The sequence below is a fragment of the Haliotis cracherodii genome, unplaced genomic scaffold (assembly GCF_022045235.1).
Source record: "Haliotis cracherodii isolate W230 unplaced genomic scaffold, xgHalCrac1.p SCAF_11, whole genome shotgun sequence".
Classification (NCBI taxonomy): Eukaryota; Metazoa; Mollusca; class Gastropoda; order Lepetellida; family Haliotidae; genus Haliotis; species Haliotis cracherodii.
In genome coordinates, this window is record NW_027266266.1 from 15,537,302 (window position 1) to 15,554,793 (window position 17,492).

General features: G+C 39.6%; 2 protein-coding genes across 5 annotated transcripts in view; both read right to left on the reverse strand.

Moving 5' to 3' along the window:
• LOC139456256 (protein unc-119 homolog B-like) overlaps positions 1-7,985 on the reverse strand; it is a 40,290-nt gene extending 32,305 nt beyond the window's left edge. For 3 of the 4 annotated variants that reach the window (XR_011652518.1, XR_011652517.1, XM_071237875.1), the window contains exon 1: positions 7,647-7,985. Coding sequence is in view for 2 of the 4 variants with exons in the window: in XM_071237875.1 (XP_071093976.1) it covers positions 7,647-7,815 (169 nt within the window). In the remaining 2 variants the exon portion in view is untranslated. The remainder of the gene's footprint in view (positions 1-7,646) is intronic. The other variant, XM_071237876.1, reaches the window with a different exon arrangement.
• Positions 7,986-15,113: 7,128 nt separating this feature from the next.
• On the reverse strand, positions 15,114-16,599 carry LOC139455933 (uncharacterized). The gene is made up of 3 exons (XM_071237478.1): positions 16,575-16,599; positions 15,974-16,050; positions 15,114-15,524 (listed from the first exon to the last, which is right to left on the reverse strand). The coding sequence occupies exons 1-3, from the start codon at positions 16,597-16,599 to the stop codon at positions 15,114-15,116; spliced, it is 513 nt and encodes a 170-aa protein (XP_071093579.1).
• Positions 16,600-17,492: the final 893 nt, after the last annotated feature.

Genomic DNA, 17,492 nt, shown 5'->3' on the forward strand with positions numbered 1-17,492 from the left:
AACCCAGATCTTTACGGGTCTAAATGCCCAGAAGACAAATGAAGTGGTCATAGATTTTAGGACAGATAACTTTTAATTCCAATTGTAATTGATCATGAGAAATTGGTAGTTGTAGACAAGTATAAATATCTGGGCACCATCACTGATTCAAAACTCACATAGGATGCAAATACAATACTGTAAAACGTGAAATTAATGCGTCTTCAAAAGAATGCGACCAATAATGTGACTCAATATGACTGCAACATCCCCCTCCTCTCAAGCATCAGTGGATTTATATCTAAACAAAATATGCTCTGTCGGGCTTACAGGAGAATCCTCACCTTAATCCAACCTTACATTAATTCAATCACACACCAAATAGCACCGCTTATTAGCGCTGAGTAAAGTACTTCTGCTAAAACAATATGTGCGCCCTGGCTCGTGTCCAAGTTTGATGCAGTCGCAAAGAGCAAAGACACCGTGTTGGGTGGCGTCTGTCTGGACTTGCAGGTGTGATCAGTGATGACGTGAGTGAGTAGAACGCTTGTCTTGACCCCAGCAGTGACAATTCACAGGATGTAATTAGTGTTTGAATGACAATGTTTATATACTTGTAACAAGTGCTACTCAATAAACAGTGATGTGGAATACATAGTTGTTTGTTTTCAGCGTATGTCTAAGTTGGTATTTCTGCTATCCAAAATGTCTTATTGTTGATATAAATGCGATGTTTAATAATGCAAGTAAAGAAGACTCGCATTTTTGGCATTTAAGAAGATTTACAGATTAACATTTATATATAAAAAGGTCAACAGAGATTGTATTTTCTTCATTGTCTAAGACATTTTCAAATTCACTTCACCATCATGTCCATGTTTATAAAACATTTCTTTAAAGTATTCTAACTTTGATACCACAACCTGTCTGTTTGCAACAAAAACAAACCCCTCAAAATCTGAAACACGGTAAATAAAATCATTGGAACCTTTCTTCAGGACATCAACGGTATTCATAAGCAGCAAATATTTAATTCAGCAAATAAATAATTAATTGATATCTTGTATGTTTTACATTAAGAGTATCCACTTCTTTCTTCTTGCCACTAACTACTATTGCCAATGTTGTCCCTGAATTCATTCCTACCAGCTAGTAGCATGTAATATATTATGTTTTGTGAGAAATAATTGTTGAGCATTATGTGTTCATGCCACATCAGATGTTAATTATAGTTGTGAACTTGATGTTCTTATTTATATCTGTATTTGTTCATAAAAAAGCTTAGACCTTGTGCTGATGTAACCCAAATGTCCTTGGGGGATAATAAAGTGTTATCTTATCTTAAATAGGAAGTACTGGTCTGACTCTAAGCCAGATTTAGAACATAGACATTATATGCATACTGTATGTAAAAAAGCAAATAGCCAGGCATAACAATAAATTTCAGAATCAACGTTAACATAACCCAGTGTTGCCGTTTACCGGTAATTACCAGTTTTTTATCGGTACAGTGAGTGAGTGAGTGAGTGAGTGAGTGAGTGAGTGAGTGAGTGAGTGAGTGAGTGAGTTGGGTTTAAGGCCGCTTTTAACATTATACCAGTTATATCATGGCATGTCAGCTTAATGTGGGAGGAAAGCCCTAAGTGATGCAGGTCTTAGATGTTTACCACTTCGGTGAAACCCACGAGCACGGATATGGTGCAGACAAATTTTATCGGTACAATTAGGCTTGGACCGGTAATTCATGTTACTGCCAGTCCCTGTGGACCGGCAAATAAAATACCTTATAAATCTTTGCTGTTGAACAAAACATTGGTGATATTCAGATAAGTATATTTTTCAAACAAAGTCAGCTTGTCTGTTACCATGAGGGTTTCCTGTTGTCTATGTTTTGTGGAAAGAAACAACATTTCACTTTGCTTTGAGGTTAAATAAATATCTGTAGTGACAAAATACTAAAAAAGCGAGAACTGAACTTTGTGTGAACGACTTACAGATCTAACTAAGTTACTTCAGAGATGACGTCATTGCATTTATTTGTTGAAAGTTGGGACTGACAAAAATTATAGGGGAGTGGTAATTTTTAGAGTTGCCAGTCCACCAGGACAGACAGTTTCAAAACCGAACAGGAACACTGATAACCCAAACAAAAGATTGAGATAACTGACACCATTCAACATAATGTGGTTTCAAACAACTGTAAAACATTCCCGAAATAAAGACAAACAGTGTTCCGGCGCCATAATGATTTAGGGTGGGCTGAAGACATAGGATTTACTTTCATTCTAAGGCACGTGTACCAAAAGCAAATATACTCTAGGCTTTAATTTAAGACCCACGCAATGCTCTATGTGCTTTATTTCTTGACTTGAGAAGTGGCCAGCTAAAGTGGATTTATACACTAGACATAAACCATGGAGAGGAGCAATGCTGCACACTTTATTGTGTGATACATTCCTTCATTATACTTGGGAATGCCTTAATCCTATCCAAAGCTCCTGATAACTTTTTGAGCAATTGAGTTTTTACTCGAAGGTATTCTAATTGGGTTATTACATTATTCTATTCATCACTCTATTGGGTTTTTCCCAAAATGAGAACACATTTGGGGATTTCCAAAAAAAAAAAAAATGATTTACATGTATATAACAGTTCTAAATATAGACTTGACTCGGAAATTAATTTAGCTCATAATTGTGTTTCGGAAATTAGCTCTGTTGAATGCATGCTGAAAAAGTACATTTGGTATTCACTCGTGCTGTTTTTATACATTTGAGTTTTTCATTTAATGCACGTTTCTGTACGCAAGTTAATTGGGTTTTGACTATTTTTTGGTGGGTATTTTACGCAAATACGCAGTTTATCTGTAGCTCTACCTATCCAAGATGAACAAGCATCAATTCAAAAGTAGCCCTCCTGAAATTGATGCAATATCTCATTGAACACAATTACTTGCAAAATAATGTACTCAAAATGTGTCTCACTACAGGATTAAACATGGAGCAACACAACAAACAGTCATGTGTGTTTGTATTGCTCTACTGATTCATCTGTACCTTGGATGATAATTAATTAGTATTCGCCAACCATGCTAACATGCCATATTAAAATTGAAATCAACATTTAACTACTTACCTTTCCTTGATGATATTTAGTACTTAAGAATGTCTTGCAATATGATGAAATATGAAAATCACTGCATTATTGATCATGTACATGATCTATAACTCTTAAAGGAGTGAGCGAGTTTGGCTTAATGGTGCTTTGAATAGTATTTCATATACATCACAGTGTCAGCTTCATGTGGAAGTTTGGTTTGTTGTTTAACGCCATACTCAGCAATATTCCAGCTGTATGACGCTGGTCTGTAAATAATGGAGCCTGGACCAGACAATCCAGTGATTGGCATTGTGAGCATTGATCCACGCAATTGAGATCGATGACATGCATCAACCCAGTCAGCGAGCATGACCACCGGATCCTGTTAGTCGCCTCTTACGGCAAGTATAGTCGCCTTTTACGACAAGCATGGGTTGCTGAAGACTAGATCTCCACGGATAATGTTTTCCCATGTAAATATGGACATGTTTGAATACTTCTAATCAACATTCAACTTATTCACCATGTTTTTTCAGAATGTCTTCCTGTTTTCTGACAGAGCATCACATAATAAACCCTACAGTTGGTAAGGAATCATTTAGGAACACATGATTAAAGCAAATCAAATAGTCTGTAACATCATCTTTGACACTCTACTACCCAGAGTTCCATGCGGCCGGCAGCCAGCTAGCATAGTACCTCTGCCACAGGCCAGCGCCATGTGACGATTCGTCACATCTTTCACAGTCCATTCAAGATATTGCATATCCTTTTCATCCGTTTCATGTTTGACAAGTCTACACATTTTCATAAACAAATGTCAAAGAATGGTTAACTTTCATTGAGAAAGTATGCAAATACGTAAAAATCTACTTGCTTTTGCGTAGTTATCCTATGTTTACATTGGTTGTACGTCCCCACGTGCTGTCATCGAAGCCCAACGGAGAGCTAGCGACACGGTCACTTTGATGCATAAATATATATTGTCATGCAACTCACTGTCGCAGTTGTAGTAGCATATCTATATAGTCATGCAAAACAATATGTAAAGCGCCCCCAAATACTTACTTTAGTCCGTTCTATACTGATTTCTGAAAAAGCGTGTTTGTTTACAAACAAGAGAAAAGTCTGGTCACGTGATATGCAAATTAGCCTGTGGCAGTGGTGTTATGCTGAGTCACCACTGCGACTGAGTGTGCATCTTTGATTATCTACAGCCAGGGAGGGGTAAAACATCTGAAAGTCTGAGGTCACTGACTTACAATGTCACACCCATGACTCACCGAAAAACTCAACATAAGTCTGCTCACTTGACAATATTTTGGGGACTTTCGAGTGAGTGAGTATAGTTTTACACCAGAAATGGGCTTCACACATTGTACCCATGTCAGGAATCGAACCCAGGTCTTCTGTGTGACGAGTGAACGCTTTAACCACTAGGCTACCCTAACGTCCTTGGGGACTTACAAAAATTATCATGTCTTGTGATAGACAGTATCATCTCTCATACAAACTACTTCATGATAAAACATTGTTCTATCAGGACGTCATATCTGGAGATTTGAATATGAGCTCGCAGCTTGATGATGTCATATATCAGACGTCATTTTTTAGAGGGAAGTGTCCAGTGAGTTGTTCCCCTAGGATGTAGTGGGGCAACATAGATAAACACAATGGCCGAACGATTGCGTCAAAAAAGTGGCAGAGATTTGACAATCAGTGTTGGGGGAAAGGTACAGATAATCAACGTGAGGATCAAAAGAATACTTTGGAAATACCAAACTTAACCCACCTGTTCATAAAATGAATTTGTCCGACATTGCCAAGGTTTAATTCTATTCAGGGGGTCAAATTGGGGTAAATATTAATTAAGCTTGCACTTTTTATCAACACCCTTAAAGAGGCTGTCACTTTGCAGGGGTAGAAACCAACAGTTTTAGTCCACTAGCCCTTACAATGATGGCATATAATATAGAAAAACCCTTAAAATTGGCAAATTTCTACTAGTCCTTATGATACCTTAACTATTGGACAAATTGATAAGGACTATAGGACTAGTGTCAATTTCTAACGCTGGGCTGTACATAACGTTGATATCTCACATATAAGAAAGAAATAAGAAAATATTGGTCATTGTTTATCGTACAATAAAACACAGCAGGGACAATAAACCATGCACGTACGTCCCAATTACTTGGCTATTTACAATATTATCAGTTACACTAGACATTGTGTATCAGAAATGATCACTACAGGTGTGTGATTTTCGTATATAAAACCTTGTACGTCTGTTAGCTCCTGGTGAATCAGTGAAACATAAAAAAAACTCAAATGATATGATTTCAGGAGAAATAAAATCTGATATTGGTATTTTATTGAGAAGAATATGTTAAATTCCCTGTCGTAACAGCCCTAGAACACATGTGTGAAAAACAAACTACTGACTGAATATCATGAAACTAGCAAACAAGTATGACTTATAATGAGTCAATTCATGTCACTTATGATTCACGCTGACTGCTAAGGTTCGTTCCAAGGTACATATAGAGGTAACATGATAATGGTTGCTTTAAATAATGTAGAGTTGGAGCAACCTGCCAAAATAAAGGTAAACAGGAATGAAGAAAAATGTTGGATGAATAAAAAAAATGGATTAAACACGCAAAGAGGGAAAAGCACTGAACACTTTTATAACCAGACAATCTAGTAAGAGGACAAACTGGCATACTTCTGTAAACATTTGTTGCCATGCCAGGTGATGTTTAATGGGGTTTAATGTCGCGTCCAAGATTACTGCACTTAGATAGCGACTGATGCCGATTTATAGTGCTAGCTCACTGAGATACCATGTCTCAGTTTAACATGAACACCACACTCAGACACAGTAGATTGACGCCGAGCTGACCAGTCCTTGTTTTAGTCCCTTAATCATGAGCGGCAGACAGGGTAACAACAATTACCATCTTTTAATGTCTTTTGATATGATGCGGCCAGGGATTGAACCCAAGACCTTCTGCTCTCTGGGCTGACGCTCCAGGGAATGAAAACAATATGTCTGTGTGTATAAGATGTGCACACATCCCCACATTGCTGTAGTTTTTTTCAGAAAATAGGATTCACTATACACATGCTTCTTGTCTTGTTTTACTTGATGTATATATGACTTAATGAATCATGTTGAAAAACAGAAACCAAGTTTATATAATACAGGGGGACTTTTCCAATTCTGATAGGAAATGAAGACTTTCTCTTCAGCACTTCTGAACTGAAACTACCCTTATCCAGCAAAATTCCAGACAGGACTGAAAAGGAAGATTATCAGTGGCTCCATAACCACTTATTTCGTTTTATACTCATTGACTACAAAACTTGCTTTACTTATGTACAATAATTACTTGCCAAGAAAAGTTATTTAAAGTCCATGACTTACAGACACTGAAAGTACTATTGCATCCTTCCAACCAGACTCAATACAAAGCTATGGTAGTGAATTGGTCCAGGTTATATATGAACCATCGTTTTACGCGTCACATAAATGTTACAGATTATATGTTAGACTTCAAACTACTGTCACAATTTATTAAAGACTGTAAGTGCTTGGTAATTATTTCCTTAAGGAAATGGTGTGGGAACTGTGTATACCAATGTATACTGCTGCAGTAACTAAACTACAGAGATCCAAACTTACATTCAAGAAAGATATAAAAATAACCAATAAGGGGCATCCTCTTAATCTTATGGATCTTCATATTGGTCACATTCTATTGCAACATAATTGAACAGTTGCATTATCATAATAGCTACTTCCACTTAAGCTAAACTAATCGCTGACTAAGTAAATTCGGACATCTATCCACATTATTTCAACTTGATCAAAGGACATTCACTGATGGCAAAACAACAAAAAGATTTCATTGATTTTTAGTTCTCATGAGCACACAGTATTGTAATTGTTAACCATTTAGTATAGTTAGTTATCGTGTATTGCTTATGTTCTGTATTTTCAAGACATGTCACTGTTATCAATCAGAATTAGGATAAGTTTGTCTACATCATGAACGTCACATAAATTAAGGTGGAAGATGAGCTATCAAAAGTATCATGGCAATGCCCAGATGATCAGGATATAGATTCAGATGGTCAAATTGAATATTTCTACACACTATTTACATTGAAGTGTATTTGGTATTGACATAACAATCCTGACACATACGAGTAAGCACTTTGTCAAAGATCCAGTGACAGATCTTGACAATTTGCAACAATATTATCCAGTCCGTTCTCAGCTACCAATACCATAATGAAACAGTTGTCAAACATAACTTTCACATATTAACTGATATTCCTTGAAAGATTGAGATATAACAATCACGGGAATTCAAGCATCCAACCTTTATCTATCATTATACAATCAGTTGGAAGTTTTGACCTATTCATATCAACAATACAGGGAAATATTTCTTTGTTTACATCAATATCCATAGAGAAATTAGGTCAAGAAATTGTTTACCAAATTGCACACTGAAAGCAAATCAATTGTTAAACCAAATAATAATCGAAACACTTACTCTCTGTGGTTTTACTAAGTCGTAATACATCATCAGGCGTCACAACGTCCCTCTTCAAAAGTTCTTCCTCTGTTAAATATTCAGTCTGTGATTTCGCTTTCGCCTGACGCGATAAAAATCCACCACCTTTCTTCTTCCCAGAATTAGCAGTCCGTGTGTCTGTACTCATTGTCGTGATAGAAGGCACATACACATTTGAAAGTTCTACACAAAAGTCATATGTCACTGTTGTTTTGGACGATTTTCTTTGTTACCTTTGTGATACCTGTTGGCGTCGTTGCTTTCAGTCGAGAAATATGGCGGCGCTGGCAACAGGAACTTTGGGATCGATATACTTCCGGGGAGGTAACTCACTGATTTACAACTGTGAACAATAAATCAGAACTGACTGAAGTACTGCCGCTTTTTGCAGGATCGTCGTGGAATTGTTGAATTATTTTTATTTAGTATAAGGATGCACTCAAAAATAAGACAACTGTCTCTGTACAATATTTTAGAAAAGAAACAACATTTTTTTTATCTTGAATACACCAGATCACTTTGAAATAAATTACATATGGACAACGTTTTCGTCATAAATTAAATGCATTTAACATTCAAACTATCAGAATGCCTTACATATGAGGATGTATACGTAAATGTTTTCTAAACAACTAATTATAATTTGGTGAACCGAACTGTTTAACACTCCACTAAGAAAACGGGTGAGGCGAAATGGGGTTTACGTCGCGTACAAGATTATTGCACTTATAAAGCGACGTGCATGCACGTGTGTGTGGCTGCTTCATAAGTACAAATACCAGCTTTTCCTCGACAGCTTTGTTAGAACCTCTAAGTGAGGAACAGAATTTATGGATGTCATCCTCTTTGCTATGAGGAACACAACGTTTGATGAAGGAGTAAGTATATATATATATACTCCGAAACGTTGTGTTCCTCATAATTAAGAAGTTGACATCCATAAATTCTCTTCCTTATAGGTATCACTTCTAAATGCCTTTCAAAGACTTGATACCACTAGGTGGTTATTACTGTTTATATATTATCAGGGCGTCTTCTGTGAAGTCATATCATACCTGGCATTCATAAAAGAATTCCATCTATATGTCCGTTACACTCACTCCAAACCTCCGTCCCATGCTCACTGCTTCCTGCGTATTAATTGTGTGGGGATGAAAGGTCGCAGTATAGAAGTGCTTACTTGTTGCACCTGCCTGTGTGAAATGCTAATTAGGTCTCGCTGACACCTGTACACAATAGGATTGTAATTACCTGCTATACACGCCGAGTTGCGTACTGCCACCTCACTTTCTTTATTACAGACATCTGATAAGCCATAAGTTCACACACAAAGGGGCCATTAAACCCTCAAATTAGAGTGTAAGAGTCGACCTAATTATGCCCGACATCTACCCAGACGGGTTAAACATAATTAAACTCTTTGTTAAGGTTGGGAGTTGGGGGGTGGGGGTGGGGGGGGGGGGGGGGGGTTATTACATGTTGTAACGTGGGGGAATTCCTTCTTAGAATCGGTCCTCGGTAGACTAACATATAGTCTCTGAAATGAACATATCGTACAGAAAAAAAACAGTTGTTCAGTTATCTTAATAAAAATATAATAAAAAGGGAGCCGAGTGATTCTCTTCATTTCTGATACTGCAGTAATCTAGACTTGCCAAACATTAAAGACTTGCATGGGCTGTAGTTGATATATTTGTATCAGGGTCTGTAAGACAGACTAGGTCCTCGGCAACTAAATGGATATCTCCACTCCACTGTAACCACACCCCTAATATCTATTCCACTGTATACACTGGGAAAACCCAACTTAACGTTTATTATAAGAGGAAATTGGTAGTGAATACCTAATATCGTGTAGATAAGGTGTTTAATCCTTTCTTTCTCTGTGGGTAATCCCTTCAGGTTGATGGAAGGAGGTCACTCAATCAGTTCTATGTCAAAGAAGATCAGATTGGGTTAGAACCGTGTTCATCTGCGACAGCTTCCAGCTGGCGACATTGAGGGAAAACTTGAGAAGTGATGATGAATTTTAGTATTCGTATTATTATTGTTTGGAAATAAAACTTTAACATGAATTATTTATATATTCTATTTGGGGAGGGAGAAAATGTGGGCAAATGTCCGAGTGGAGAATTGTACCAGTAGGGTATTGTCCGATTGAGGAATCGGCCGAGCGGGGAATAGTCCGAGTAGGGAATTGTCCAAGAAGGAAATCTTCCGCGTGGGGAATTGTCCGAATGGGGAAAATGTCCGAGTAGGGAATTGTCAGTGTGGGGAATTGTCAAGTGTGAATATGTCCGAGTAGGGAATTGTCAAGTGTGAATATGTCCGAGTAGGGAATTGTCAGTGTGGGGAATTGTCAAGTGTGAATATGTCCGAGTAGGGAATTGTCAGTGTGGGGAATTGTCAAGTGTGAACATGTCCGAGTAGGGAATTGTCAAGTGTGAATATGTCCGAGTAGGGAATTGTCAAGTGTGAATATGTCCGAGTTGGGGAATTGTCAAGTGTGAATATGTCCGAGTTGGGGAATTGTCAAGTGTGAATATGTCCGAGTAGGGAATTGTCAAGTGTGAATATGTCCGAGTAGGGAATTGTCAAGTGTGAATATGTCCGAGTAGGGAATTGTCAGTGTGGGGAATTGTCAAGTGTGAACATGTCCGAGTAGGGAATTGTCAAGTGTGAATATGTCCGAGTAGGGAATTGTCAGTGTGGGGAATTGTCAAGTGTGAATATGTCCGAGTAGGGAATTGTCAGTGTGGGGAATTGTCAAGTGTGAACATGTCCGAGTAGGGAATTGTCAAGTGTGAATATGTCCGAGTAGGGGAATTGTCAAGTGTGAATATGTCCGAGTAGGGAATTGTCAAGTGTGAATATGTCCGAGTTGGGGAATTGTCAAGTGTGAATATGTCCGAGTAGGGAATTGTCAAGTGTGAATATGTCCGAGTAGGGAATTGTCAAGTGTGAATATGTCCGAGTTGGGGAATTGTCAAGTGTGAGTATGTCCGAGTTGGGGAATTGTCAAGTGTGAATATGTCCGAGTTGGGGAATTGTCAAGTGTGAATATGACCGAGTTGGGGAATTGTGAAGTGTGAATATGTCCGAGTAGGGAATTGTCAAGTGTGAATATGTCCGAGTTGGGGAATTGTCAAGTGTGAATATGTCCGAGTTGGGGAATTGTCAAGTGTGAATATGTCTGAGTAGGGAATTGTCAAGTGTGAATATGTCCGAGTAGGGAATTGTCAAGCGTGTACATGTCCGAGTAGGGAATTGTCAAGTGTGAATATGTCCGAGTAGGGGAATTGTCAAGTGTGAATATGTCCGAGTAGGGAATTGTCAAATGTGAATATGTCCGAGTTGGGGAATTGTCAAGTGTGTATATGTCCGAGTTGGGGAATTGTCAAGTGTGAATATGTCCGAGTAGGGGCATTGTCAAGTGTGAATATGTCCGAGTTGGGGAATTGTGAAGTGTGAATATGTCCGAGTTGGGGAATTGTCAAGTGTGAATATGTCCGAGTAGGGAATTGTCAAGTGTGAGTATGTCCGAGTAGGGGAATTGTCAGTGTGGGGAATTGTCAAGTGTGAATATGTCCGAGTAGGGAATTGTCAAGTGTGAATATGTCCGAGTAGGGGAATTGTCAAGCGTGAATATGTCCGAGTAGGGGAATTGTCAAGTGTGAATATGTCCGAGTAGGGAATTGTCAAGTGTGGGGATATTGTCAAGTGTGAATATGTCCGAGTTGGGGAATTGTCAAGTGTGAATATGTCCGAGTTGGGGAATTGTCAAGTGTGAATATGTCCGAGTTGGGGAATTGTCAAGTGTGAATGTGTCCGAGTAGGGGAATTGTCAAGTGTGAATATGTCCGAGTAGGGGAATTGTCCCTGTGGGGACATAATCCTATACTCTCACTGCCCCACAAAGCGCGGAGTATTGAGTGTGGCTTTAGTGTAACAAATATAATGTCATTTTGCGACCCGGAGTTGAGTTAAGTGCGAAATCGATTCCTTTGGATGGCTTTTAAAATCTCCAACACCACCATCACCATCTTTTTTATGCTTGTCCAAATGATTTAAACATATTTATTTTCACAAAAATATATGAAAATGGATGGGTAAACAAGCGATCGGTTGTGTTGTGTACCACTCCATGACACATAATGCAACAGGCATGTTTTTTTGTTTGTCTTATAAAACACATAAAACATGGAACTTTAACGACATAAAGCCACCGAAGCCAGTATGGCATATCAAAACCTTTTACTGCAGCCTCAAACAACCTTTGCTGTTGTCATTCGGTAATCACGTTCCTTATGCATTGGTGTTTTGTTTGTTTGTTTGTTTGTTTGTTGTTTATCGCCACACTCAGCAATATTCCAGCTCTATGATGGTCGTCTGTAAAAAAAAATCGAGTATGGACCAGACAATCCAGTGATTGACACCATGAGGATACGATGAAATGCATCAACCAAGTCAGGGTTGCATAGTTGCCTTATCCGGCATGCATGGGCATGAAGCATATGTATATATATGAGTCCATAGAATAAGTTTTGTATAAGGTTAATTACAAATGATTCTATTAAGGAATACTCTATTATTAAGGTGAGTGAGTGAGTTGGGTTTAACGCCACTTTTAACAGTATTCCAGTTGTATCACGGCGTGTCAGCTTAATGTGGGAGGAAAGCCCGAAGTGATGCAGGTCTCAGACGTTTATGCACGGGTATGGTGCAGGCAAACCTAGCAACATAATCGGGACGAACCGGGATTCGAACCCACAATCACAGGTTTCTGGCGTGCCCAAGGGACGCAACTCTGCACAGCGAATCGCAGCGCCTTAGACTACTGGGCCAGCCGTGCCCCCTCTAGTATTAAGAACACCGAGAATGCGACAATCATTGGCTGATAGAGACTAGAATGGAATTAGGGTGGAATGGGGGAGATTGTTTCATAGGCTCGTTCATAAAGTTCGTACAACATGGCGGCCTACTTAAAAACTATTTTAGCTGGTTGATGGAAATTAGGTATATTATTAGTGATGGTATCTTTAGTTGCTGTATACGGTGTCATATGAGGTTAGTAGAATGATATTGGGCGAGGCGTCAACGAATTTATTATGTCGGGTCCAAATGAAAATGAACTATAATCTTTATCAATAACGTCACGGGCTCATAGCAGTTCTGCTCTCTGATTGGTCAATCTCATTTTGAGGTATGATAACATTTGATATGCAGCAGGGCCACGACTGCCACCAGCGTGTGTTGTGTAATGTGATAGTCACGTGAACTAATGAAACTATTGAGTGAAGTTGCAGTATGGATCCCTTTAAATGTTGCCCGAGGTGACCGAAAAGTAGAATGAGATGAGCCGGGAGATTGAAATACTGCAGGACGTATAGGGTCATCCTGATAATAGCTTCGGATTTGTTTTGAAAAATGGATATTGTTCAAGAAATTATTTTTTTTCTAAAAAAAGATATTGTTCAAGAAAATACTTTTAAAAAAGTTTGCCTTTGATTTCACAAACAACTGATTTTCGCTGGACATGTATGTCCTGAAAAAAAATGTTTTAAAATATAAATCGGGTGGTCAGGTTGGCTGACTTAGTTGATGCATGTAATCGTATCCCAATTGCGGTGATCCAATGCCCAATCACTGGATTGTCTGGTCCAGACTCGATTATTTACAGACCACCGTTATATAGCTGGGATATTGCTGAGTGCGGCGTTAAACAACAACAGCATAACAAACAAAACTCTAATACGACATGCTGAACGGGCAGACTGCTTGAATCGGCGTTAAACTCAACTAGCGCACTGACCACCAAATAACACCAACGGTTACTTATCGACTGAATGTTTCCACATGGGGATATCTGATGGTTCAGTGATTCTACAACACATCTTCATCCCCTCAATCTGAAATCACAATTTTGAATAAAATTTTGCCCTACTCTAGGATGAATTAGGCCAATCAACTTTAATCAGTGGTAAATGGAGTACAGTAAACTACGGTTATAACGAACACGCTTATAACGAACTGACGGATATAACGAACTTACTTTTTGGTCCCGACTATTTGCTGTAGTCATGCTGTATATGTACCTATAACGAACTACGGTTATAACGAACTAAAATTAGCAGTCCCTTTCAGTTCGTTATAACCGTTGTTTACGGTTCATTCACATCTTCCCGAAGCAAGAGTGTAACTGACTTTTAGGCCAGGTTCACACAGTGCCGATTGTGGCAAACCAGACAGCGCTAAGACACGAAAAGTGAAAAAGTCGGATTTCTATCCACAAATATCTGGAAGGTCCTATCATTGTCTGAACGCAGTCGTACTCGTTCGTAACAGAGTCCTACGGATCGTGATAGGTCCAGAGAGGTCGGCCAAGCACTCCCGACAGTAAGGTGCGTCCCGTAACATTCGGGAAACTCAGCCGATTTTGTCTAGTCGGATTACAATCGTGACTATGTCATGACAGATTCTTAAGTATCGGATCAAAATTGTAACAATGTCCTTTGTTGTCTGGACGGTGTCCTGTGGATTAGGACGCTGTCGTGATGAACGGGCATGAATTGTTCATTCCCGTCTCTTGTCGATTGAGTCCAGATTGCGTCCAGATCTTACCGAACGCGAACCGTCTTTGTCGGTTCACTGTCCGGTCACTGTCTGATCTCTGTCGGATCGCATTTTGGAGAATCGGGACGCTGTCGGGACAGATTCGGTAGTTTTTTTTACAAGATGAAGGGGACTATGGGACTAAGTAGCGACTAACGGGATCGGGTGGTCAGGCTCGCTGACTTGGTTGATGCATGTCATCGATCCCAATAGCGTGGATCAAAGCTCATAATGTCAATCACTGGATTGTCTGGTCCAGACTCGATTATTTACAGACCGCCGTCACATAGGTGGAATATTGCTGAGTGCGGCATGGTTTTTGTGAAGATCTATTCTAAACCGGATCTTCACGGATCTAATGTTTGTTGTAAATGTTACTGTTGATGTGCATTGCTACTTTGGTCTTTCTGAATATTTGAGAAGGAAAGGATCGTGTAAGGTTTTGGAGTTGTTTTCCGATCATATTAAATATCATAGAATATACTTGAATCGAATAGACAGGACGTTGGCTGTATAACAAAGAAGAAACACAATCGCCTATGGTGATCATGTTAGAGGATTACTTTGGGAATACGTTAATACAGGCAGTGGATCTCAACATCACAACATCCTGTACATAGAAGAAAATAAACAACTTTATAGATGTCAGAATAACAATACAATTTAATAACAATTGTATAATACAATATGCAGGAAGATCACCCACACAATGTAGTACGAACATTTTGTATAGATCAATAATGGCACTTTTTCAATTTCCTAACTAGCGCTGGTGTAAAGTCCAAAAATAGCACAAATTTATAGTTCTATAGATGAAAGCACGGCACTGAATGTCTACAGCCTCATCCACCCTTCACGTTCATGACGACGGTTTGGGCGGAAGAAGTGGCGCACGTCGCAGAACAGCCTGGCGAGTTTTGACGTCTTTTTTGTCTTTCCACTTCTACTGATCACACTGGTATTTGGCGTGCTGGAAGTGTTAGCGAGTCCAGACAGGAATAGACTTGAAGAACCCATTCCTACGAATGACACATCGTTGGCAACTGGTGTCTGGGAAGTATCCCCCGCGGCAGACAAATCTGCGGCCGTTTTGAAATCATTGAAGGTAAGTTCCCGATGGGGGAGATATCTACCGTCCACCGACTTGGTGATGTGGGAGGGTGTTGCCGGTAGCGTAGTCTGAAGGCGACTTGTCTTGGTACACCTGGACAGGACTGGGTGCAGTTTCGACTGAATCACACGTCCCTTCAAGAAGAAAAACAGGATCTTGTGGTACAACTTAATTACGCGATTGCATCGTTATTTATTAAATAGGGGGCAAGGCTGGCCCAGTCGTTTAAGGCGCTGCGATTCGCTGTGCAGAGTTGCGCCTCCTGGACACGCCAGAAACCTATGATTGTGGGTTCGAATCCAGGTTCACCCCGATTATTTTTCTAGGTTTGTCAGCACCATACCCGTGCTCGTGGGTTTCACCGAATTGGTAAACGTCTAAGACCTGCATCACTTCGGGCTTTCCTCCCACATTAAGCTGACACGCTGTGATATAACTGGAATAATGTTAAAAGCGACGTTAAACCCAACTCACTCAATCACTATTTATTAAATACGTTTTTATCACAGTTTTTTTGGTCATTTTTTATATAAACGCTTGCCTATACAGTTTATAATTTGCGCCTGTTAACCATTATACACACCTTAATATCTCGTATAGCCCGATCATGATCATCATCGTACATCAGGCGAGCATTCTGTAAATCAGACTCCTGCCCTTCTGAAAATGAGATTGCTACAATCATGACATTGTTCCACGCTTTCGGTGCGTAAGGAAGTAAGGTAATTACAGAGTAGAAAGTTACTAGAGGTAGGAAAGGGGAAAGGTCACACAACCTACCCTGTTATGATTCTTCACAAATATTATCAGTAGATTCAACACAGTTTTCAATTATCATTAGAATAATGTTATGAATGTCAGACCCGTAAAGATCCGGGTTAGAAAAGGTTCTCAGACACCATGCTTGCCTTAAAAGGCGACTATGTTTGTCGCAAGAGGCGACAAACGGGATCGGGTGGCCAGGCTCGCTGACTTGGTTGAAGCATGTCATCGAATCCCAATTGCATGGATTGATGTTCATGATGTCAATCAGTGGATTGTCTGGTCCAGACTCGATTATTTAGAGACCGCCGTCATATAGTTGGAGGCACTAGGAATATTGCTGAGTGCGGCGTTAAGGACCAAACAAACATATATGAATGTCAATTGCAAACACAACTAATAGGTCGCCATGTTCCACATACCTTCTCCTCTCATTCTTTGGACCATGGCTGTAGACGACCAGAGAAGTATTTGTGACGTAACAATGGTGTGACGCAACAAACGATGTGACGTCTATGTTACTTGTAGCTGATGCAGGAGAGCAATGACATCACACCGAGTTGCCTGCGACGTTTATACACAAAACGCGGACGTTCGTGGATACACCTAGTAACTGTTGCTAAGGATGCCGGCATCCTGACAAGGGCAGATAACCCAGTTTCACTCGCGTAACTTTTCAGGCATAAAACGGTATTATTAATTTGTCACATTACAGTCGCCAAGGTCCGAAACATGGCTTATCACTGGAAACTATCAATAAATTCACCGAATTCTCGTTAACTCGAATTTCGGATTATCGGTAGTTCGAGAGTTACTGGGAAGTAAGACCCTCAATAAGGACATTTGGAGTGAGTGAGTGAAGTTTTACGCCGCTTTAAACAATATTCCAGTAATATCACGGCGGGGGACACCAGATCAGAAATGGGCTTCACACATCGTACCCATCTCGGGAATCGAACCCGGGTCTTCGGCGTGACACGCGAACGCTTTAACTACTAGGCTACCCGACGCCCCTAGGATATTTTGAAACCTGGTTTAATTGTATTCAAGCTTAACAACAGAGCTCTCTTCTTCAATACATATGCAGACGGATCATCCGCTTATCGGCCATCATGAAAAGGATATGTTTTGTTTGTTTGTTTTGTGTTTAACGCAGCACTCTGCAATATTCCAGCTATATGAGAATATCATGGATCTCCTGGCAGATTTATTGTCTTCTGAACGCCTTCCGTTTCTACCAATTTCCATTATGGGGCAGTGGTTTAGCCTTGTGGTTAAATGGTTCAGTTTATTAAATACATGGGTACAATGTGTGATACCAGCTAACTCATCAGTGACAC